At 37.7% G+C, this 25,550-nt stretch overlaps 1 protein-coding gene across 3 annotated transcripts in view; it reads left to right on the top strand.

Moving 5' to 3' along the window:
• Positions 1-15,435, top strand: part of LOC116166353 — a 30,422-nt gene extending 14,987 nt beyond the window's left edge. Inside the window, exons 2-19 of one of the 3 annotated variants that reach the window (XM_031481307.1) lie at positions 1,434-1,616; positions 2,099-2,239; positions 4,530-4,565; positions 5,561-5,743; positions 5,795-5,938; positions 5,990-6,304; positions 6,356-6,670; positions 6,719-7,033; positions 7,079-7,723; positions 7,774-8,054; positions 8,104-8,329; positions 12,342-12,473; positions 12,524-12,847; positions 12,895-13,221; positions 13,310-13,408; positions 13,610-14,248; positions 14,298-14,621; positions 14,671-15,435. In XM_031481307.1, the coding sequence (XP_031337167.1) occupies positions 1,434-1,616; positions 2,099-2,239; positions 4,530-4,565; positions 5,561-5,743; positions 5,795-5,938; positions 5,990-6,304; positions 6,356-6,670; positions 6,719-7,033; positions 7,079-7,723; positions 7,774-8,054; positions 8,104-8,329; positions 12,342-12,473; positions 12,524-12,847; positions 12,895-13,221; positions 13,310-13,408; positions 13,610-14,248; positions 14,298-14,621; positions 14,671-15,041 (5,000 nt within the window). In that variant the 3' untranslated portion in view covers positions 15,042-15,435. The remainder of the gene's footprint in view (positions 1-1,433; positions 1,617-2,098; positions 2,240-4,529; positions 4,566-5,560; positions 5,744-5,794; positions 5,939-5,989; positions 6,305-6,355; positions 6,671-6,718; positions 7,034-7,078; positions 7,724-7,773; positions 8,055-8,103; positions 8,330-12,341; positions 12,474-12,523; positions 12,848-12,894; positions 13,222-13,309; positions 13,409-13,609; positions 14,249-14,297; positions 14,622-14,670) is intronic. The other 2 variants (XM_031481308.1, XM_031481309.1) reach the window with 2 other exon arrangements.
• Positions 15,436-25,550: the final 10,115 nt, after the last annotated feature.

The following is a 25,550-nucleotide window of genomic DNA, read 5'->3' as shown; positions in this document are numbered from 1 at the left end:
AGAAGCGGATCGGATGTGGTTACTGCCATTGCTGAATTAGAGAATTATTTGCCAGTGATGAATTCGAACCAATTTTGGAATGGTTCAGCAATAATTATATCGGTCGGCTAAGGAATAATGGGACCAGAGTGCCGCCACCCTACGAGTAACGTAGAATATTGCAAGCGCACGGCGATTATATGAAAATTGAATAAGGCCTTGAAGTTTACAGTTTTCAGGTTTTTAGAGGAATTTTTCGAAAAAAACTCCCCATATGTGATGGTTTTGTCCCTCCGTCTGTCCAGTGGCGGATTTATACTTTTGCCGCCCAGGGGCTTTGGGAAACTTGCCGCCCAGGGGCTTTGGGAAACTTGCCGCCCCTAGATCATTATTACCACAAAAATAGCCCACAACTTCATAAATCCTATGGCTAAAAAATATAATCGCAATCTAAGGGAGTTTATTGGTTCGTGGACTATTCGACTACAGAACAAAATGCTTATAAGTAATAAGTATTTTTATTTGATTATTCAACAATTTATTGGATTAATCAAAACAATTTTCCGCCCCCCAAAATTTGCCGCCCTGGGCACCCCTCTAAATCCGCCTCTGCGTCTGTCCCACCGCCTGTTACTCGTCTAACTCTCGAACGAAAAGAGACAGCGATGTAATCGATTTCTACGAGTTCAAGGATCAGAGCTATTGAATATGAACCACTTTAAAAGTTGCGTTTCCGAAAGCGAGCTGAGTTTCAAAAAATTCCCCTACTGAAAATCGTATGCGATTCTTCGTTTCGTATCTTGTTTTTCTTTGGGACCTCGGGTTGCACAGAACCCCAGATTACCGCGACTTTACTGTAATTATTAAATATATCATAAGAAGAAACTCTAACGTAGATGACATGTCACAGTGTATAGATTCTCTAACTAAGGTTTCGTCTAGTGACGTAGCTTAACTCTCGGTTCTATGCTCCCTGCCTCCTTGTCCACTTGTCGTTGGAGAAGGGGAACTTACATTTATACCCACTATGGCACCCCAGTCACACTTGCGCTTTATAAAGTCTGAAAATTAAAGATCATTTGGCATTTTTACTAGGCTCATTGGCCCGAAGGCCCTGGGCTCCAGCCCTTAAAGCCCCTACCTAAATGCGCCCCCGGTCCTGGTGAAAAACTGTTTAGATGCATGGTTGCGAGTGTCTTTCATCTGCTCTTTTATAAATAGCGCACGGAACGTTTGTAATAACATATTTTAGAAATTTGTGAAGTCTAGAACGTAAAACAAAAACAATTGAAATACCTAACATAAGAGCCTTATTTTTAATCATGTAGGTACATATTTAAATGCCAAATTTTCTGAACGAATCCTTACACTTTCGGATTAACAGAAGAATATACAATTGTACATACACCGGATTTCAATAAATAGTAACTGACGAAGTTCTTTATTTTGATTAGATGCTCGTAGCTGTACCACTTGCGACCATGTTCTACAAGAGCTGGAGAAAATCGACGATGACACCGACACCTTTGGGGTAGATTTCGTGAAAATCAACGATAAACGATTAGCTAAACAGTATGGTATCAAAAATTTCCCTGCGCTCACCTATTTTAGAGAGAAAGAACCTATTATTTATGAAGGTAAGTAAGGACGTTGTATACAGTAGGTAGACGACTACCTCCATGAAAATTAAGTGCTGTATATATAGACAGTAACTCTATATTTAGCTGTATACGCTAAATTAATCAAAATATTTTCAATCTCGTAAAAAGTAATTCATAAATGTGAAAATATGTGTAGCAATAGAAAAGTTCATCACAAACTATGCCTGGCTAATTATATCTGCTCTATTTTGAGACAGCAGTAACTGGTGCCGTGACGTTATGTAAAAATTGAGTGTTAATGTAATAGAGGCATATAAATTATTTACGCTGATGATGCCTCATATTTTCAAACTCACTTAGATTTTACTGTTATTATTTCATGCCTCAATTTCATTACAACGCCCATTAATAAACTACGTAATCGCCACTCAAAACCGGCTATATGATAAAACCAGCATAGCTCGCCAAATCTATTGCATGCCTGATGTGAATGTAACTAAATTATTCACTGCTTGCAGGAGATTTAACGGAAGAGCAAGATGTGCTAGAATTCCTGACGAGCTTAGAGGCCATGGATCTTCCAGATCGCATTGAAGAAGTCAACGGGCGCATTCTGGATAAAATCGTTCAAGAAACAGACTTTGTTGCCGTATTATTTTGTGAGTAATTTCCCTTTTCACAACCTGCATAAGATTTACAAGCGTAAATAGATATCACTAGCAATCAATTTAAGGAAGAAAAAGCGCTCATAAACAAATTGTGCTAACATAAATGTTGTGTTTTATTAACAGTATAAAATTTAACATTTTTTGTACGGCAGTACTATTCGGTACCATGCGCTTGTAGAGACACAAAAGTGTTGAAGAAACGTACCTTATCCGCGATTCAGATTATTGTTGAATGTTGTTGAAATACATCCTACGCGCGGTTTTTCGCAGTTTTCTCAAAATATACTCGTATATCTTAACATCATTGTAAGTATACAACGTAAAGATCCCAATATTTGTAAGGATAAATACTGAGTTGATCTGAGATCACAAAAACCTAAGTAAGCGTTGACAACAGGGATCACATTCTTAGGTGGTATTGCACTTATGAATTTTATTATTTTCGTTTTCCCTGTTACGAAACTTTGGAGATTTTTTTTTATATCCCCGTTACGCTAGTTTCTGATGCAATAATCGATTGTCTGAAGATAAATCGACCACTCTGTATCATAAAATATTGAATAAATATAAATTAAAAACATAAAGTAAATAGAAGAACGCATTTTTGCTTCATTATTTAGTAAGCTGCAACTTTGCTAGAATTCGCGGTATATAGATATAAAATTTTGGTTGATGATTATGAGTTTAATGGTTGATCTAGTATTTTTTATCACTTTCATGAAAAACACCCTGTACATCTTTCAAATGAATCCAAGCATTTACAGTTGAATGAGAGAGTATCTTTCTGTTATGACATATCTGTTACTTATTTTTTTGTTCAACCTCATATAAATGATCAAAAACAACGTATCAGATGTAAGTCTTTTGAATCCAAAAATAAAACAAATGTATAGGGTATACCATTTAATTTCGAAATATACTGCCCGTCATAGGCCACCCAGTGTGGTAATGAATCCACCAATTTATACGTTCGAAGCGTCGAGTTCTCTTGTTTCTTTGTTTGCATAAACTTCCATACACGCGAAAGTTCCTCCTACAGTTCCGAGCGGTTTTTTGAACTAGCAACACGGTCGAGCTAGGCTCTTATCTACTAAAAACGGCTTTAATTTTACTCGAAATGCGCGCCGGTTAGCACTCATATCTCCCGACATACTTTTGTTCACGTTTACTATGAAGCGGCATATGGATAAATTTCCCTATCTTGAACGAAATACAAATTCGAAAAAATAATTTTTAAAACTGCAAAGCGGCGACCCGTTACAGCATCTTTCGTGCGTAAAACATTACATTTTTGACGCTTGTCATCTTTCACTTCACCACCTAAGCAGTTACAAACTTTTTTCCGAGCTGAGCTGCCATCTACTATTGATTATTCTTCACCAGTGACCATTTGAACTACCAAAATAAGTATAACGGTACAACAAATCATATCAAATCATATACCGATAATAAAGCGTTATGGAAAAAAACCGTATAATCAATGTGCGTAGTGCACTTGTGGAAGAATGTACAGTATTTGCAAACTAGAGATGGTGCCATGTGTTAAATAGGTACCGCTTACAATCTTTCGGTGCATAACGCATCGTTAGTGGTTGGGTATCTTCAACATCAAGAAAAGTAGTTATTGGTTTCCTATGCTAACCATTGTAATTATGTGTTTCACTGTTCTTCTTTCTATAGATTTTGAATAAAGCGGTTCATAATGAATTGAGAAATAAGGGTCGCAATGCTTATCGTGGGCGAATGCTAATAATAAATGGAATACTTCTGAAGTTATTTTGATCTTTTAGTATCTATTACCCTATTGGCTTTATGGTCGCAATACACCATTGTTCTTCTCAACCTTTGAATATAACATACACTAAGTCAATTCTTCACGCTTGTCACGTCTACACAAAGCCACGCTATGCACTTGTCAACATTATTTTGTACATCTTGCATAAGATAGGTACATCGTTAAAAGCAAACAATACCGTGCCATTATAGGTACCCTATTTTTAAAATCACGTAGGTGATCTGGCCAAGAAGAAAAATGTTTGCGCCTATTTTTAAGTGATGTATTTTATATCATCGATGATAACTTTTACTACTGACGCAAAGACTACCTATTTTACAGTATGAATATAAGAGCGTATTTCGTCTTTATTGTAAGTTTCAGGGCTGAAACCATGAATTCTAAGTTTATCACATCTTGCAATATTTATAAATCACATATACCTACATATGTATTTCCACATTTTCATTACAAGTACACATCACAAAACGTTTATGAACATTACAGGTCCAGATACGTCTTCTTGTCCGAGAGTGGGCGTTTGTAAGTACGACAACTTCACATAAATACCTACACTGCTTGAAATAACAAAATACCTACCTGTACCTATATTTATTTATGTCTAGGAAATCTACAATATTAAGTAGTAGCATAAACAAAACCTTTTCACATGCATGCTGAGAAAATGACAAAATATGTTGGAATAAAACTGATTGGTTTATTTTTTTTTAAGTTATGTCGAGCTTTACTCTCCTGTATTTGCTGCCAAATTGTTTTAGAGTTACAAAAGACGTATACACCATTCCGCTTTACGCTTTTTAACGCTTTTATATTGTCTATAGATATTTCAACCGTATTTTGTAGGATCATAAGTAATTTATTTATGTCGATCGGTAAATGGGTAGGTACCATTCCGAGGTTTTGCATACAATTTTCTAAATAAGAAAGGTCAAAAGTTGCGAAATTTAAAAAATGAAAGACTTTAATTCCAACTAAAATTATAAGTATACCATAATTTGTCCAGTATGGTTTATATGTGTACCTACACTTAACAATGTTGAAAGAATACAAACACGAACCCACAGCAGAAGAAAAAAACCTCACCACAAAGCGAAGCAAATTAAAGATGGATTACCATAAGGAAGCGGTATGGAGCCGATGTTATGTACGTACGTACTACCATCGTTTATAAATACAATGGTACTACAGAGATATCTGACAGCCAAAAACAAACTAGGAACCGCTATGTGGCGTCTACTACAAGGTAACTCCCTACTCAATTAGGTGAGAAACAAATCACCATATATTTGTTTGCCATTGCCGATATTCTTTTGGTAGCGGAAATTATTTATTATTAAAAAAGTAGAAAAATCAGGAGGAAATATGATAGATAATCTGCTGTGCGCTATCGCATTTAACCCATCTTTATGTGCTAGAATTTTGTCCAAGTATCTCAAAGTTGACTAACTTTTCTCTAATTCTAACTGAATTTACTCAGTTTTAACGTACCTTAATTAACGAGACTAAATTATCAATAGCTAAACCGGAGTGCAAAAAGTGCACTAAGGTGCTTCAAGAATTGGAAAACATCGACGACGAAGCCGACCAATTGGGAATAGGGTTTGTCAAAATTCACGATGAAAATCTCGCCGAAGAATACAACCTTGGTGATCTTCCCGCGTTAGTTTACTATCGCCATCAAATTCCCATTATTTACGAAGGTGAGTGCGCGCGTGTTTGTGATCGGCGAAATGGCATTATTTTCGTTTCAGGGGAATTGACAAGAGAAGAGGATGTGCTTGAATGGCTTGTGCAGCACAAAAGTACCGGCGACGAGGAAGACATTATTGAAGACGTAACGGCGAAAACACTAGCAACCCTTATTAACAGTGTAGACAACCTAGTAGTACTGTTTTGTAAGTTATCCACACGCTCGTTGCAATTTTATTCTAAGTGCGTTGATGCAGATGACCACGGCGATAAAGAATCAATGTTGATCCTGGATGACTTGGAGACAATTGACGACGATTGCGACAAGATCGGAATGCAGTTTGTAAAAATTGACGATGAATCGGCAGCTCAAGAATTTGGTTTAGATTCCCTTCCTGTAATTGTTTATTTCGAAAAGGGCCTACCTAATGTGTATGACGGAGATTTGAAGAAAGAAGAAGTACTACTCGAATGGTTGGTGCATCAGAAGGAGAAAGACGAAATAGAGGACGTGACTGACGAAATGTTAGACAAATTAATAAAAAGTAGCAAGGCTTTGGCAGTGTTGTTTTGTAATAATGACTCCTATTATTCATTGCACGCTGTGATTTCTCTTTTTTTAGATGACGATGACGACCGAAAGTCTCAGCGCGTTCTCAACGAACTAGAAAACATCGACGATGAATGTGATCAGCTTGGTATTGTCTTTGTCAAAATCGACAACGAGGACGAAGCTCTTGAGTACGGTATAGAAAAAGTTCCCGCTCTAGTTTACTTTGAAAACGGAATACCGACTTTATATCAAGGTAACTTAGAAGAAGAGGAACAAGTTCTGAAATGGTTTGAACGGCAAACAAAAGAGGATGAGATTGAAGACGTTACTGACGAAATGCTCGATCTGATCATAAACAAATTTCAGCACGTCGCAGTGTTATTTTGTACGTAGATATTAATGCTGCTCCAGAATTCAGTACGTGTATTTTCAGATGACAGGGAACAGAAGAAGAGTCAAAAGGTACTGGCCGAACTGGAAAACATTGACGACGAATGCGACAGTAACGGTATAGCATTCGTCAAGATTGATGATTCGGCAGAAGCTAAGGAATACGGGATCGACATAATACCGAGCTTAGTTTTCTTTGAGAAAAGAATTCCTTGTATGTACGAGGGAGATCTTCTTAAAGAGGAGGAACTTTTAGGTTGGCTAATTCATCAGAAGAAACACAGTGAGATTCCCTCAGTCACAGATGAAATGATGGATCATCTCATAGAAACTGTCGAGTTCTTAGCCGTATTATTTTGTAATAATTGTGATAGCTGGGGACACGAATAATAATTTGTTGTAGATGATAAGGACGATAAGCAAGACATTAGAGTACTGAATGAATTGGAAAATATCGACGACGACTTGGAAAAAGAAGGAATAGTTATAGTACGCATTGATAATAAGGAAGAAGCTAAGGAATATGGAATAGATCATTTACCTACATTACTCTACTTTGAAGAGAAAATTCCAGCTTTGTATGAAGGAGACCTCATGAACGAAGACGAGGTACTCAGATGGTTGATTGAACAGAAAACTACAGCTACAATAGAAGAGGTTACAGATGAAATCTTAGAAGATCTTATAGAGGAACACGAATACGTGGTGGTCTACTTTAGTGGGCCATGCGACGAAGGGCAAGAATGCGATAATATCCTTGACGAATTGGAAAACATAGATGATGAATTGGATGAAAACGGCATCGTTTTCGTTACTACGGAAGATCAAGTCATCGCTAAAAAGCACGGTATTAAAACGTACCCTAAGTTGGTACTTTTCCGAAATAAAGAACCGCTAATGTACACTGGCGACATTAACGATGAAGACGAGGTGTTAGCTTGGCTTACAGACGAGAACACGTTGGAAATACCAGACCGTATAGAAGAAGTGAACACCAAAATGTTAGATAAAATGTTGGCTGAAAATGACCACGTGGTTGTATTCTTTTGTAAGCACTCAATTTCTCTTTTCCAATCTTAACTTATATTTTCCTTTTAGACAAAGAAGGCGATAAAAAATCACAAAAAATTCTGCAAGAATTGGAAAACATCGATGACGAATGTGAGGAGCAGGACGTAGACTTCGTGAAGACTTCCGATCAAGGAATCGAGAAAGAATACGATTTGCCAAATTTACCGGCCCTCGCATTTTACAGGCACCGGTTTAGGGAATTCTACCCCGGAGATTTAATGCACGAAGAAGCAATTTTGGAGTGGGTTCTTGATCTCCAACACACCAACCCTGACGTAATCGAAAATGTTGACCGAAAAACTTTGCAAGTCAGTATATTGACTACAGAAAACCCAAACTCATTCTTGCCGCTTTTAGGTGTTGATCGATGATGTAGAGCATTTGGCGGTTTTCTTTTATGACGATAAATGTGGGGAGGAGTGTAACGAAATCTTGGAAGAATTGGAAACTATCGACGATGACACAGACAAGCATAACATACAATTTGTTAAATCGAAAGATTCCAAGCTTGCCGCAGAGATTGGAATATTTAGCTTCCCAGCCTTGGTGTATTACGAAACAGGTGTTCCAATCATGTACGATGGTAAGAATATTTAATAGAAAGATTATTAATGTAAACGCAAAAACGCAGTAAGTACTTAAACGTACGATTATGTAGGCAAGTATTCATTAACATCTTTAGCAATGGTTAACAGTTAACAACATTTACTTATAAAATATAAAGTATGTCTTCGCAGTGTGCTTTTGATCCATCAGGTACTATAAAGCGGCATTGAATTAGTTTAGCGAATGTGCAGTTCTAGATTAAGTACAAAGAAGCCCCATATTTTGTGGCACATAGGACCGCTATGTTAATCGTATGCAAAAAAGTTAAGGTAATAAAATGGCATTCTTTATTTAAACTGAAAATATACAGGGTGGGCCAACAAAAACGAAACAGACTGAGTAACTCGTAAGGAAACAGTTTTTAGAAAAAAAGGCAAAAACAGGTCGATTTTGGTTGGAAGGGGAACATCTTTTACTAAAAAATTTACACCCCTAACGTCGCCCCCTAAGCAGGGTTGCCACCCCTTCAATAATTTTACATTGAACGTTGGGCCGAGCGACACATCATTGGAAAGGGCTCTTGATTTCTTGCAAGCTTATGGTTTATTTTCAAATTCTAGCGACTCGTTGGGAAAATACCTAGGAAAATACACTGAACTGTAGGTTTCTGGTAACTACAACAAACTATGTAACCTAAGTATGTCTGGTTCACTGAAATAAAATAGTATCAGTATTTTACCGTTAGTCCATAAAAACGAGCTAAAACCCAAGACAAAACATTGGCATCTGATATATCAGATAATTCATCAGTTGCTCACAATAGGGATAGAGTTAGCTAGTTTTACGAGTCTAAATTTCTGAGCGTTATTAGGAGGTTTTATTGTGTTTATTCTCCAGGATTGCTTTGTGTAACTAATATTTCTGATGAGCGTATTCATTCACATAAAAGCCGTTTGAATTATTTGTCATTTGACACCCTGTATTCAAAGGACTCCCTCAAATTTGAAAACTAAACCATAGGCGTGCAGGAAAGATAATTGTTTTCTTTTCTTTTCCAATGATGTGTCACTCGACCATTTAAAATTATTGAAGGAGTGTAACTTTTTTAGTGAAAGATGTCCCCCTTCCAATCAAAATCGACGAGTTTTTTTCAAAAATCATTTCTTCACGAGATATTCAGTCTGAATCACTTTTCGAACAAAAGTTATACTCATTTGCAGATTGGTTCTTCGGGTCACAAAGTGTCCCCCGCCTACTGTGAATCATCTAATTTCGCATGTAGTTAATTGAAAATATCGCAAATGACAAAAAATAACGATTTAAGTCGATAGTAGGATTCAATGATATTACAAAATTCGATCTGTCGATCATGGTAAGTCTACAAATTCGATTCCAAGAAGATGTAGATTGTGCGTGGCGGCGGGTGGTGGGAAAATGTTATTTAAGTGAGTCGAGTTCCATTACAATCAATAAGCTTTATTCCAAGTAGGTATCATAATATTGACTTGAATCGTTCATTTTTTGTTCTTTGTCAATTTATGACATTTTTAACTAACTATAATAATATACATGCGAAATTAGATGACTTACTGGTAAACGGGGGACACTTTGTGACCCGAAGAACCAATCTTCAAGTGAGTATAACTTTTGTTTGAAAAATTTTTAAACAAGTGTTCGACAATTTCGTTCCTTAACTCATCAAGTATGTAAACAACCAATTTCGTGGATTCTCTCCATTTTCGTTGTCCAGCCAAGAATTGTAGTGGAATTTTTTTTTATTTTCAAGAACTAATTTCGGATTCGTGATTTTCATGTTTAAAAACCCCCAGATACCAAATTTCGTCGAAATCAAAATTTGTTTCGCACCCCATTTAGGAGTGCGCCCTTTCGTGGTAGGAATTAAAAATTTTGCAAAACCTATTTAAATACAATACGTGTCACCAGTCTTTCTAACTCTTAGCGTTGCCCAGAAAAAAATTAAAGCGGTTCACTTTTTTGAGGGTGGCTTCCATTTGGAAAAAGTGATTGTTTTGATTCCCGTTTCCAACGAATTTTTTACATACTTATATGTAACACCCTGTATACAGTTATATTGCCGGAATGTGCTGATATGGGTATGGGCGTATTGCGAAGAGAAATACATATTTCGTATCAAAATACGCTATAAGGTTGGAAGGAATCTCTATGTTCATCAACAAGAGGCTTTAAGTTAAAGGACGTTTATGTGTGATGTTTATTTCTCAGCTGTCATGATGGAATGAATAGTGTAAAACAAATTGCTTGTTATCTAACATGTAGTTGTTTTGTAGGAAATTTAAGAAATGAAGAGAAAGTTCTGGAATGGCTAATAGAACAGAAAAGTAAGAAATGATTCATTATGTTATAATACTTTTGTCATTTTTAAAATTAATTTCTCATAAACACTTGTATTACATATAACACAATTATTTCAAATAGCTTTTGCTTCGGGCGCAAAACAGTGTGTTAATGCATGACAGCTGCATGTTTTTGTGATGTCTTATAGGTGATGGAGATTCAAACAACGACTCTACGTCGGACGACGATGAGGAAGATGATGACACCTCGGAACCGATTCTGAGCAGCTCAAAGAAAGATGGAGGTAGTACTTTTATGGAAAAGACGACGTCAGGTAATTTTACATTGAGTGAAGGACACGACCTGCTGCAGCCTTGAACCTCCTACTACCTACCAGCGGTGCAGGTCGTCCTTGCCTGTGCATGTCTCCTAACCCACGCTGCATGCAGGACATAGTGTCAGACTCGCTCCTTTGTATCGTCTTGTGTACTAACGCTGCCGTTGCGTCAATGCTCTTAATAAATACAAAAAAGTTTCTGTAAAAGTTGCTTTGGATGAATTCTGACATTACGTTTCCTGCTGCAGGCGATGGTTGCTTCTACATCGGAATGGGCGGAAAGAATCAAGTTCCTCATTCTTCCTACCAACCTTACCAATGTTGTCCTTCTAAGCCGAAGGCTCCATCGAAAGTGCCAAAGATAAGCGGATCGAGCAGACCAGTGGCCGTTAAAAAACCCCAGCCGTCTACGAATAAGCCGTTTGATACCGTAAAGCGTGACCGTAAGGTACCCTCAAACCCCGTCCCTAAATCTCCGCCAAAACCTGCACCTTCACCTCCAAAAACCAAATCAGCTGCTAAAGAAAGTGCAAGTGAAAAGGGAAAACCGCAGCAGCCTGCCGCCAAACAGGACAAGGGAAAAGGGAAAAAGGGTTTTTTTGGCACCGGTAAATATATTTGGTGGTGGTAACTCTAGTGTACTCTATTCGATCCATATTCCTGTAGTGGAACAAGAACATCGGCAACGAGGAACGTAAAAAGTGATCTCCAAGATCCGCACATCCAATTATTTCCCTACATCTGACAATTTTCATTACACTCTCTACTATTATAGGCTTTTGAGTGAGAATTTTCGCCATACACAAACTTATGAAATTGCATTATTTGCTGTCTTGGTATTATGTTGCTCATTCATTTTTTTTTTCATTAATCTAAGTAAATATAAGTAATTATAATTTATTGACATTATCATTTTCGAGTTTTTTTAAGAATATTTCATTCATATAGTTATTATGACTATTGTTTGTTAAATTATAACACTCATAACAGCACGTTTTAATGACAACCTTTTAAATTCCTGAATTCAACCAATCAAAGTGACAAACTTTCGAACTGATTGCTCTACGTGTTTGCAAGAAGGGTTGCATTCATGAATTTCCATACTGTTTTCTAATACTTACTTGATATTTGGCGCTAACATCACTGCCACGGCATATGGGCTTCACCATACAATACTGTAAAAAATGTACAATAATAAATTGTTTTTTATTGTTATAAAGTAGTTGTTTTTTACAAGTCACTTAAACGAAATGTATCCGGAAAATAATAATTGTGTTGCGGAACACTAATTATTTATTTTTGGTAAGTTACATTTTCTGTTGGACTAGCCATTCCAAACAAGATTTTTACGAGATCGTGCATGGTAATTAACCCCTAACGCAATTCTCTTTTAAAGGAAATTTATTAGATGAAACAGAAGTATTAGAATGGATGATGGCACAGAAGAACGACGAAAGTATAGAAGAAATTAATAGAGATACGCTTTTTAAATACATAGACACAAAGGAATTCTTAGCGGTTGTCTTTTGTAAGTTATAACGCATTGGAAATACTTCGAGATTCCAAATTCATTTGCAGATAAAGAAGAAGATCCGAAAAGTCCCAAAATACTGAGACATATTGAACTTATCGACGACGAAGCGGCGGAATACGGAATAAAAATTGTTAAAATGAAAGATAGGCTCATGGCGAAGAAGTACGGATTTAGAGATCCGCCAGGTTTGAGTTATTTCCGTAAAGGGAAAGTTATCAATTACGATGGGGACATTGACGATGAAGAAGAAATTTTGGATTGGTTAACAGATCCGGAAAATATGGAACTGACGGATCATATAGAAAAGATTAATAGGAAAATGTTTGAAAAGATTCGCCAACGAACCGATTACGTCGCTTTATTTTTATGTAGGATTGAATTGAAGGGTGTCAATAATACTTATTCTTTATTTTAGATAGTAGCGATTGCAAACAATGTCCCAAAGTTCTTCAGGAGGTCGAGCATATTGATGACGAAGCCGATGCGGCGGGGATCAATTTCGTTAAAATTGACGATAAGAAAATGGCTAAGGAGTTGGGCGTTTTCGCATTACCATCAATTTTGTTCTTCAAAATGGGTTCTAAAGATCCCGTAATTTACGCGGGAGATCTCTATGACGAACAGCAAATATTGCAATGGTTGCTTACACAAAAGGATCCGTCTGGAGACGTCATTGAGTCGATGGAAGGAGATAGTTTGCGTGATCTTATAGAGAACGAGGAAGCTGTAGCTGTTTATTTCTGTAAGTAACTCACTGCTTAACATTATTAAAATTCGTACAAAAGAAATGGTAGTATGGCAACTAGTGTGTATTATATGTATATGTACAGGGAACAAGACATTATGTGACAGTTGCAATGCCCAAGAACAGAAACGCAAATCTAAGCATCGAGTCGCATCAGAAGAGCACCCGGCACCCGTGGCCCATGGTATTTTACCCTATTAGTAGGATTAGTATTTCTCCTTGTAGGAAACTCTTAGTATTTATTTTTAACAGCGTACTGGACAGCAGAACTCTATAAATGAGTTACTTTTGTATATCCTCGCCCTTTAACAATCCGTTTTATGATAATGAGTGTTTGTGTGTACACTTCCTACGAATAATTCTTTAACTTACGTTTCTTTGGCAGATGGAGACATGTGCGAGCAATGCGGAAGAATACTGGACGAGTTAGAAAACATAGACGATGACTGCGAAAAACACGGAATTATGTTTGTGAAAACGCAAGATTTTAAAATAGCAGAAAGATACGGCGCTACCGATTTTCCAATTTTAATTTATTTTGAAAACGGCATCGGAAGTATGTTTGAAGGGGATCTGAGTGAAGAGGAGGAAGTACTGCAATGGTTAATACAGCAACGCACCGAGGATCGAATCGAGCTGATCACGAGGGTGATGTTGGAAAGTTACGTGGAAGATACGCAATATTTAGCAGTATATTTCTACAAACAAAATTGCCATGTTTGTGAACAAATATTGGAAAATTTAGAAAATATTGACGACGAATGCGATGTTTATGGCATTCATCTAGTACGCATTCAGGATCCCCAACTAGCAAAGCGATACAGCATCAAAACGTTCCCGGCGTTGGTTTACTTCAGAAATGGAAATCCCTTACTTTTCGAAGGTGATTTGCAAAATGAACAGTCGGTTCTCGAGTGGTTGGTTGACGACGACAACCGCGAATTGGCAGATGAAATTGAGTCTGTAAATGAGAGAATGTTGGTACGTCTACTAAACGAGTCACCCCTTCTGGCAGTTTTCTTTTGTAAGCACGCCTGCCGTTAGTGCGTTTTTGATATCACTTTGTATTGTAGATGAAGAGGATTGTCCCGAATGTGATGAAATTTTAGAACAGTTGGAAGAAATCGATGGCGAAGCTGATTTGTTTGGAATAGACTTTGTCAAAATTTGCAGCGCAGAGGCAGCTGCGACACACGGTTTACATAGCTTGCCCGCTTTGATATATTTCCGAAAACAAACTCCCATGATTTATGATGGGGATTTAACACAGGGTGATCGAGTTCTCGACTGGTTAACTTCGCAAGATGTATTTGAAATAAAGAATGAAATTGAAGAGGTAAATCGGAAAATGTTAGACAAGCTGTTGGACGAAAATGAATTCGTTGCAGTATTCTTTTGTAAGATACGTCGATTATGTTTATGCGGTTGTTAATTCTCTTGTTTTAGATGAAGCACATTCTGAAGAAAGTAAAGTGATTAACGAGAAATTGGAAAATATCGACAGCGAAACTGATAATTTCGACATAACATTTGTCAAAATGTCAGATTCGAGATACGCCAGAAAGTGGGGAGTTACACAACTTCCAGCTATCGTATACTTTAGAAAACGTTTCCCCAGCATCTTCAGAGGCAATCTGCATTCGGAAACTGATGTTTTAGAATGGTTACGTAAAAATCGATTCAGACAACCAGAATTGAACTTATTTATGTATGTTCTGGCGACCATAACGGTAGCGTTCGTCACCTACACTGCCTTTTTACTTCAATGTTTCAAGCCCCAACCGACCCAAGTTGTAGTCAATGCGAAACAACCATAGCATTGCGCGCTTTTTTACCGATATTTGTTCATGAGTGAATGTAGAGCGACTGTATTCATTGCTTTGTAAATATCTACCCACGGAAGAGAGGATGATTTATGAATGCGAATACCAATTACATTTACACTTCCGCAAAATTGCACCTATACAGCATGGTCTTCTAGTATACGCTTTGTTGCATCTAAACAAAATAAAGGGCATAATGAAGCACGTTCAATAAGTTTTGCACATTTATTCACCTCGATTAGAATAAACTATGTTGATATATACAATCATTCCCGAGGAAGATAAGATCACTGTAATAGTAGATAAGATCACTGTAATAGTAAGATTTAGAATTAAAGTTTAATTTGTAAATGTACATATGTAGAAATAAATTGTTATGTTATATAAATAACGTTACATATTTCCATCAATCGTAAAAAGTAGTCATCGTGCCAGGGTAATGATATTCGCAAATTTTCTTTTATTTTTATTTATATTATTTTGGTCTTTATTTTTAAGTGGACGGGGTTTCAGCCAAGGTCTTCTCTACCAACCCAACCAAATCCCCGGAGATTCCCTGAAATCCCCAGAGATCCCCCTAAAATCTCCGACCATTCCCGTAGAATCCTCGAAGATTTGCCGGAGATCCCTTTAAATTCTAAGACATGGTTTGAAATACTGTAATCAGATCCATCGAAATCGCTTTAATTACTTTGAACAGATATTTAAAGCCAAACCATTTGCTATTACCACAGACAACATATACTATGCGTATGTTGTCTGTGCTATTACCTATCTTGATCTTTTAGAATCGCCACATAGTTTTAGTTCAAAGCGAATAAATATTTCATATTGTGTTGTATATGGCAATCGATAAGGTGAGTCGCTGATTAATCTAGCTCTGCTTTATTAGCGTAATAATTAAAGATATTAGGTCATGTGCTTTGCGTGATTTAGCTTCACTTTGTTACGTTCTTGTCTCTCGTAATTCAAATTTAGTATTCGCCCTCGCTTATATTTAAATTCGACGTCAATATTCTTACGCCATCTAAACCGTTTTGTTTGTAATCCACTAGTTTTAGATGTAAGTTAATACCTATAGTAAATTTGTTATTATCTTAGTCTAGGTTTCTTTTACGATGTTCTTTGTTTCGCCGACAGAGGTCTTGGTCTTGCAGAGTTTTCTTTAATTTCTTTCGACGCAAGCACTTATTTGTACAAAGACGAGATTCGATCATTACTTACTTGTAGAAGAACATGCACGTCATTACAGTTACTCGAAAATCGATGGTGGAAAGACGTGACTGACAAATGAGGAACATGATTCTTTACTACTGATTTATCTGTAATAATATGAAGAACCCCCGTTCTGGTAAGAAAGACTGGAAAGACATATATTGCGTATTGTTGGACACGCGTGGTTTGTAGGCTCCCAATACTGAAGTCTGAAGTTGTGATCGCAGTTCCAATTTTTCCAAGGATCTAGTTGCTGTATAAAAGGCATTAAACTCATTAAAAAAATGGGGATAATCCGTGCTTTCCTCTTTAGTCTGCATTGCCATAAGAGCATTTACTTTTCTTTCCTCCAACTCTAAAATTTCTTTTTCCAAATCGCTGTTCATTTGAAGACAAGCTGCGGATTTGTGTGGTCGAGCGCGTTTTTAAAATCATTATGGACGTCATTCCATAGGCACGGAGGGGAGAAAACGTGTTCCTCCACTCCTCATGTCGGAGCACGGCTGGGGACGGTTCAGTTGACGTGTTAGTTGTTTACCGGGACATGAGAAGTTACACTTCTGTCACACAGTTTTTTAAAATTGTTTGCCAGATTTTACCTTTTTATTAATGTGCGGCAAGCGGTATACAGTACGCTGAGTGTAATTAGCGTAGGCGGTACAAATTTTTTCGCTGCATTTTGTGACAAAAGCATGAAACTCGGTACACGTGTTCATTAGGTCCTAATAAAACTTTTGGCCCGCAGCACCCACCGACATTTTCGTGTGGGTTCAAAATTTGAACACTTTTGTTCAAAAGGGTGTTCAAGGTTTTAAACCTGTAAAAATTGACGAATTTCGGCATTCTAGGGGTCGTTTCTGAATAATTTAGGGTCGCTGGTGTCAATGGCGGCATTAAAAAAGTTGTATATCTGACCCTTAGGCCCCAAATTTGGATTATTTTCAAAATAATGGTTAAATTTTGAATTTGATAGTTTTAACTCTGCGTGATGTTTCGGATGTCGATTCCAGCTAGTTTGGACGTGCACTACACGCTAGAATTGTTATATTGAAGTTACAACAGTTTCTAGTGTGTAAATAGGCCCGTTAATCGTTCAATAATTTGTTCAAAATTTGGAAATTCCATACTTGAAGGATTTTGCCGTTCTTTGTGTCGTTTCCATATAATTTGTGGTTGCTGATGCTGATTTTGTATTCAAAAAACAGATGCGACTCATACCTAGTTAGGATCTTTTCATATTATTTTACCTATTAAGAGGGAATGTTCGCGCAGTCATACCCTTGTTGTCCCGGAGCGTATTGGCATTATGTACTATTATTCAGAGCAGCTCTGGTCTGATTCGCAGTATACTATGGCTTCACGTTATGCCCAAATTGATTATACATTATGTACTGCGATCCAGAGCACCGATATGGTTTAGAGTTCTGAAACCCTGTATATAATGGGTTTCTGCAAAGCGCGTGTACATTAGTCAAAATTATACTGCGATTTAGTAAATTTATACTGCGATTCAGAAATAATGTCAAATCGCGCAGGAGAATAGTTTGGTTATCTCTAAACATCTTTAGATTGTCAGACACTTACAAGACGTGTGTTTTTATTGTTACCTTTGCACGAAAGGTACATTTTTTGTGGTTTGTGTGTGATCAAGGTTCTCAAACTGCACTAAAATGAACTATAAAGAGGTATTGGTTGAAATGTGTAAAGAGAATACATTTTCAATGATCGAATATTTGGAACGAGTAGAACATGGATTTAAAGCGAAACTTCGACTTAAAAAACGGGTGAAGATATTAACAGTGTTTGGTGCGACAAGTGGTTAGCTGATTTTAGTAATAAAACAAACACTAAACCATATAGGTGCTCTGAATCGCAGTACATAATGTATTATTCATTTGCGCATAACGTGAAGCCATAGTATACTGCGAATCAGACCAGAGCTGCTCTGAATCATAGTACAGAATGCCAATACGCGCGTCCCGGATTGCAACAACTATTGAATGACAAAGAAAGACGAAAGAGACGGGCATTTCATTAAGATTCGGAAGTGGGCATGTTCTTTGACGGGGTATACCGTCTATGCTTCCATTATTGCCCTCCCGTCATCGCTTGTTGGGAAATATGTACTTCCATCAGTCAGTCTTGAGCTCACTCCACGACAAGTAACATCTCGCAGCGAGGTACCCCTTGAAGCAAGAGTGTCGCCAGCTGATGGCCCAGAGAGGGGCAAGTTGACATATGAAGGATAAAAAAATTATTAATTATTATTAATTTTAATTATTTTATTTTTATATTAATTATTATTAGTTGTAGGTACCTCTACAACCACAATAATTGTAATAAGGAATTATCGGTCAAAAAAACCAGGACACTTTGGTTTTTGGACTGGTTGCTTTGCATTTTACTACTTTTTTTAATCTCTATACGGACGCAGCTGCCCTCTCCTGTCCCCCCTCTGACGACGCCCTTGTCTTGAAGTGAGGATATCGCAACGATACCGTGAAACGCGATTGATCGCGACGCAGTGCCTGGGGGTGCCCTGAAGTCGCCGAGGCAGCCCCCAAAGTACATCAGACGGCGGGCGGTACGATTAGGCCGCGAGTCACAGGCGTTTTAGGCCCTGCGCGTCGCTGTAGGAACCCTACGCGTATATTGAGGGACCGTTACCACCATGACCAGCCAGAAGCTGGTTCTGGCCGCCAGCCTTCGAGAGCCTCTTCATGTACATCAATAGCACTGGTAGAAGACTGAACTTTTAGTAAAAGTTTATCAAATTTAGCCCCTTGAAACTTCGACGCACAGGCTTTGTGCCACTTTGCTTTGTTCTGAATAAAAGCAGCTTTAATCCCCTTCTCTTCGTTGAGCTGTTGCACCAGATAACCGGCCTCTAGCGTGTGTGCATAGGGTAGTAACTGCTCCAAGTTCCTACAGCGACACGCAGGGCTTAAAAATGCCTGTGACCCGCGACCTAATCGTACCGCCCGCCGTCTGATGTACTTTGGGGGCTGCCTCGGCGACTTCAGGGCACGCCCAGACACTGCGTCGCGATCGATCGCGTTTCGCGGTATCGTTGCGATATCCACATTTCCAGGGGCACGAGTCGGACGGAACTAGCTCGCTGAGAGATGTTACTTGTGAAGTGAGCTCAAGACTGACTGATGGAAGTACTTATTTCCCAACAAGCGATGACAGGAGGGCAGTAATAGTGTTGAAATATGTAATATTTGGTGTGTTACTTTGCAAACACCTTGTATTTGTTTGACCTTCAACATTCTATTCTATGGTTTACAGAACAGTTTAACATGCTCGCGTTCGCGCGTTTTGTGTGGTTATGTCAGATTTCCTTTCATTGTTTCTTTTACAATTAAGGTTTATCATAATAAATGTATACCTACGTATCATAACAGCGAGGTTTAATTAATAATCTCAACAGGTTATTGGCCCAGAACACGGTGAGGTAAAATAACAAAATCGGCATCCGTTTTTTCGTCGCGTTTAAGTCGTGTGCGATTCGCCATTTTGCCTTCGTTTCAGAATAAAATTTACGTTCAAGTCGTAAAATAAACAAAGGTGAAAATGTCGGTTAGTTCTGTAAAAATTGATACGTCCAGCATTCCGAAATTCGACGGTACCAACTTTCAACTCTGGAAGTTTGGGATTACCATTCTGTTAAAATCCGAAAAGTTAATGGCTATTGTTGACGGAAGTACCAAGGAACCCGAAAATAAAACCAGCAAGGATTGGGAGGATTGGGAAGCGAAGAATACGAAAGCGCAAGTAATTTTGTTAGCAACAATTGGTCAAGAGCAGATGCAACATCTAATTAATTGTGATGATGCAGCGAAAATGTGGAACCGCCTAATTGCCATCCATGAGCAGAAAACCGAAATTTCTAAGGAACTACTGTGGCAAAAATTTTATGAATACAAGATGCCGGAAAACAGCAAAATAGCCGAACATATTTCCAGCATTGAACTCTTAGTCCGACAACTAAAAGATGTAAAAGAAACCATCAGCACGAGCGCCATTTGTTCAAAGGTCATCAACAGTTTGCCATCCCGATTCAATGCCTTTAGGACCGCATGGGATTCCGTAAGTAACGAACAACAAACCTTCGAAAATCTATCTGCCCGATTACTAAAGGAAGAGACTCGCATGTCTAACGATAATTCAGAAATATCACGACTCGCACTCGAAGTAAAAGCTCTACAAAGCAAGTTAGAAACCGAAACCAAATCCGAATCTGCAAAACCCAAGAATAGGAACATCAACGATTTAAAGAAAAATACGGTTTGCAATTATTGCAAGAAAAAGGGCCATTGGATCAGAGAATGTAGAAAAAGGATATCAAATCTTAAGAAAAATGACAATTCAGCACCTTCAAGCTCATCTAGCTCCGCTTTTATTTGCAATATATCTTCCTTGTATAGTGCAAGCTCAGACATCCAAAAATTTGAATGGATTTGCGATTCAGGTGCCAGTGTACACATGACCAGCGAAATGGATTGGTTTACTGAATACCAAGAAATTAATAAACCAATGTTTGTTCGAGTAGCTAACGATAAATTAATATCTGTGGTCGGAAAGGGTGAAATTGAAATAGAGGTGTTCGCGAACAATAAGTGGCAAAATAAAACAATCACTAATGTTTTATATATCCCTGAACTTAGTCGAAATTTATTTTCGGTGGGAGCAATGACTGATAAAAATTACACATTTCATTCGTATAAAAATCATTGTGAGTTTCGTGATCAGCAAGAAAACGTTGTTTGTACCGGACACAGAAAAGATAGCTTGTGGATAATGAAATTTCGACCGAAATCTGCATCTGAATGTCATGTAAGTACGGTTAAAAGTACAAATAATTCGCTCAAACTCTGGCATAATCGTCTCGGTCACATTAATGACGATTATATTAAGAAAACAGTTGACTTGGTCTCAGATTTAAAGTTATCAGATAAAGAACCGTTTTTCTGTGAAAGTTGTCAATTTGGTAAGCAGTGTAAAGTCTCACATAAAAGTTTATCCCTTAAAAGAGCTAAGAAACCTGGTGAAATAATTCACAGCGACGTGTGTGGCAGAATCAATATTCCTTCACCAAGTGGATCTACATATTTCTTACTTTTTAAAGATGACTGTAGTGGTTATCGTACCGTTTATTTTCTTAAGCAAAAATCTGAAGTCCTAGAGAAATTCATCGAATATAAAAACCTCGTAGAAAACCAGACCGGGAATAAAATTAAAATTCTCCGAAGCGATCGAGGTGGGGAGTACATGAGTAAAGCTTTTACAGATGTTTTACAAAAAGCAGGAATTTTGCCAGAATATTCAGCTGCTTACACTCATGAGCAAAACGGTCGTTCAGAACGTGAGATAAGGACAATATGTGAATGTGCTAGAAGTATGCTGATAAATAAAAACGTTACTCAGGAACTGTGGTCAGAAGCCGTAAATTGTGCCGTTTATATCCTCAATAGAACAGCCAATAGTCAAGTAGCAGACATGACCGCCTATGAAAAGTGGTTTGGCCGTAAACCGCAATTAAAACATCTCAGAACTTTTGGAAGTACAGCATATATGGCCATACCAAACCAATTCCGTACTAAATTTGATCCGAAGTCCCGAAAATTAATGCTAGTTGGCTATGATGGTCATTCATCGAACTACAGACTCTGGGATTCTGAAAGAAGAAGAATAGAAGTTAGCTGTAATGTTAATTTTAACGAATTCGAAATACTTACAACAAAAAAGGAAACCTTTACCTTACACTTTGAAGACGACAAGTCCGAAAAATATTCCAGCGACGAAGATGATCAATTTGAGCAAGATGATGCTACTACAAGAATTTTGAGAGACAGAAGCAAGCTTTCGAAGCCTAAATTTTTAGAAGACTACGCATACTGTACACTTTTTGAACCTAATTCCTATGAAGAAGCGATAAGTTGTGCAGAATCCGAGGAATGGCATCGAGCCATGCTAGAAGAAATTAATGCCTTAAAGTGCAACAATACATGGGAATTAGTGAACTTACCAGAAAATGCAAAAGTTGTTGACAATAAGTGGGTTTTTCGCATAAAAACTGCTTCAGACGGTACACCTACACGTTATAAAGCTCGCCTTGTCGCGCGCGGTTTTACTCAAGAAAAAGGTGTTGATTATCAAGAAACATTCGCTCCGGTAGTGCGCTATGATTCTATTCGTGTTTTGCTTGCTTTAGCAACTGAAAAGGACATGACAATTTCGAACTTTGACGTACAGACAGCTTTCTTATACGGTGACTTATCGGAGTGCGTGTATATGAAACAACCAACGGGATTCGAAAATAAAAAGAAACATAATTTAGTGTGCAAGCTAAACCGCAGTTTGTACGGTCTAAAACAGAGTGCCCGTTGTTGGAACCGTAAGTTTATAACATTTTTAAACAAATATCATTTTAAGCAGCTAAAGACAGACCAATGTGTTTTTATTGGTCATTTTGCTGATAGTGAAGTTTATTTGGCTATCTATGTTGATGATGGCTTGTTGCTTTCAAGGTCAAAAGCCGCAGTTAATGTACTGATCCATAATATGCAACAAATGTTCAAAATTGTTGTAAATTTAAATAACTCTAAACTAAATTTTGTTGGCCTAGAAATTGAACAGTATTTGTCCGATGGTAAAGTGTATATTCATCAACAAAAGTACATTAATAAACTCCTTGAAAAATTCCATATGAGCACTGCTAAACCTTTGTCAGTACCTTCAGAACCCGGAATTTCTTTGTCGGCCTCGGTCGATACAGTATCTAGCCAAAATCAACCATATCGTGAAGCTGTTGGTTCATTGATGTTTTTGGCTACTTGCAGTCGTCCGGATATTTCCTTTGCAGTAAATCAAGTAAGCCGATTTTATAATAATTGGCAAGATCAACATTGGCAAGCAGTTAAACGAATTTTTCGTTATTTAAAACAGACTTCTCATTACAAAATTGTTTATGCAAAATCTTCCAACGTAAACCTGTTCGGATACACAGATGCTGACTACGCTGGGTGCATAGACACAAGAAAATCTACGAGTGGCTATATTTTCATGCTCGCAGATGCCCCTGTAACATGGAAATGCCAGAAACAAACAGTCGTTGCGCAATCTACAACCGAGGCGGAGTACATCGCTTTGGCGTTAGGTGTTCGAGAAGCCCTATGGTTAAAGTCGTTTTTGCAGGAGTTAGGAATAAACCATCCCCAGGTTACAATCAAAGTTGATAATCAGTCAACTATCAAGCTGTCGCAAGCGCAGCAGCTCCATAATCGAACCAAACATATAGACATTAAAGTTCATTTTGTGCGCGATGAAATTGAAAAGGGTAACATTTGTGTTTGTTATGTAAATTCTAGTGATCAGTTAGCAGACATTTTAACTAAACCTGTTACAAAGAATGTTTTAGATCATTGCCTGAAAAATATGAATATTTTAGATTAAGTTGATTTTTGAAATATTTTGTTCTGTATTAGAGTATGTCTGCATATGTATTTGTAGAAATCTTTTTGATTTTTGTTTTCAGTTAGTAACACTCAAATAGGTGGGAGTGTTGAAATATGTAATATTTGGTGTGTTACTTTGCAAACACCTTGTATTTGTTTGACCTTCAACATTCTATTCTATGGTTTACAGAACAGTTTTAACATGTTCGCGTTCGCGCGTTTTGTGTGGTTATGTCAGATTTCCTTTCATTGTTTCTTTTACAAATAAGGTTTATCATAATAAATGTATACCTACGTATCATAACAGCGAGGTTTAATTAATAATCTCAACAAATGGAAGCATAGGTGGTATACCCCGTCAAAGAACATGCCCACTTCCGAATCTTAATGAAATGCCCGTCTCTTACGTCTTTCTTTGTCATTCAATAGTTGTTGCAATCCGGGACAACAAGGGTATGACTGCGCGAACATTCCCTCTTAATAGGTAAAATAATATGAAAAGATCCTAACTTGGTATGAGTCGCATCTGTTTTTTGAATACAAAATCAGCATCAACAACCACAAATTATATGGAAACGACACCAAGAACGGCAAAATCCTTCAAGTATGGAATTTCCAAATTTTGAACAAATTATTGAACGATTAACGGGCCTATTTACACACTAGAAACTGTTGTAACTTCAATATAACAATTCTAGCGTGTAGTGCACGTCCAAACTAGCTGGAATCGACATCCGAAACATCACGCAGAGTTAAAACTATCAAATTCAAAATTTAACCATTATTTTGAAAATAATCCAAATTTGGGGCCTAAGGGTCAGATATACAACTTTTTTAATGCCGCCATTGACACCAGCGACCCTAAATTATTCAGAAACGACCCCTAGAACGCCGAAATTCATCAATTTTTACAGGTTAAAACCTTGAACACCCTTTTGAACAAAAGTGTTCAAATGTTGAACCCACACGAAAATTTCGGTGGGTGCTGCGGGCCAAAAGTTTTAATTGGACCTAATGAACATGTGTACCGAGTTTGATGCTTTTGTCACAAAGTGCAGCGTTTACCTCGATATTCAGTTGTACCGCCTACGCTATAATGCCGGCAGCCGCTTCACGCTATCCTAGCCAGGGGCAGCGGTTCAGACACAGAATCATACAACTAAAAGTGTTAGCGGCGCCGCTTTGCCGCTCAAATAATTGCCGCTTACCGCTCGTCGCGCACCGCTCGTATCGTAGCCGAGGCTTTACGGTGTGTGAAACCAGTGTGCTTATAAGACGCGGACCGTTTTTTGTGACGTCTCCCACCCCACCGTACTTTGACGGCCGCTAAAAGGAGGTATCACTTTTGAGTAAAACCCTACCTTTACAAGTACTTACGGGGGTTTATTTCCTTTTAATTTGATTTCGATATCATATCATCTAAATAGATATGATGTAACTATAGGCAAAGAATGCTTAATAATTACTCTTTGCTATAGGTATGTGTGACGATTGGCTCATTGGAACACTGAAACAGTATACTTTCCTACTTGTAAGAGTAAGACCGGCAAGACTAACTGCTTCAAGTGGGTACCGGGTAGGGTACGACCAACGGTTTGTGTTCAAGTAAATTTGTCAAACTACAGTTCTATTATTGAGCAAAAAGCGATTCTTATTGAACGATTTCTATTAACTAAACGATAGAACATTTAAGAAAAATAAAAATCCTACCGATCATCCGCCACTCACACAGCAGTAGTGTAGGACAGGTGAGTGGTTGCATAAATACTCTACCTGAAGGTACGTCTGCGCAACGTCTATCATTTTCAATTACTTTATCATCCTTCCC

Source organism: Photinus pyralis, unplaced genomic scaffold (genome assembly GCF_008802855.1).
Source record: "Photinus pyralis isolate 1611_PpyrPB1 unplaced genomic scaffold, Ppyr1.3 Ppyr1.4_LG3b, whole genome shotgun sequence".
Taxonomy (NCBI): Eukaryota; Metazoa; Arthropoda; class Insecta; order Coleoptera; family Lampyridae; genus Photinus; species Photinus pyralis.
The sequence above is the reverse complement of the archived record's forward strand: the minus strand, read 5'-3'. Positions and strand labels throughout refer to the sequence as shown.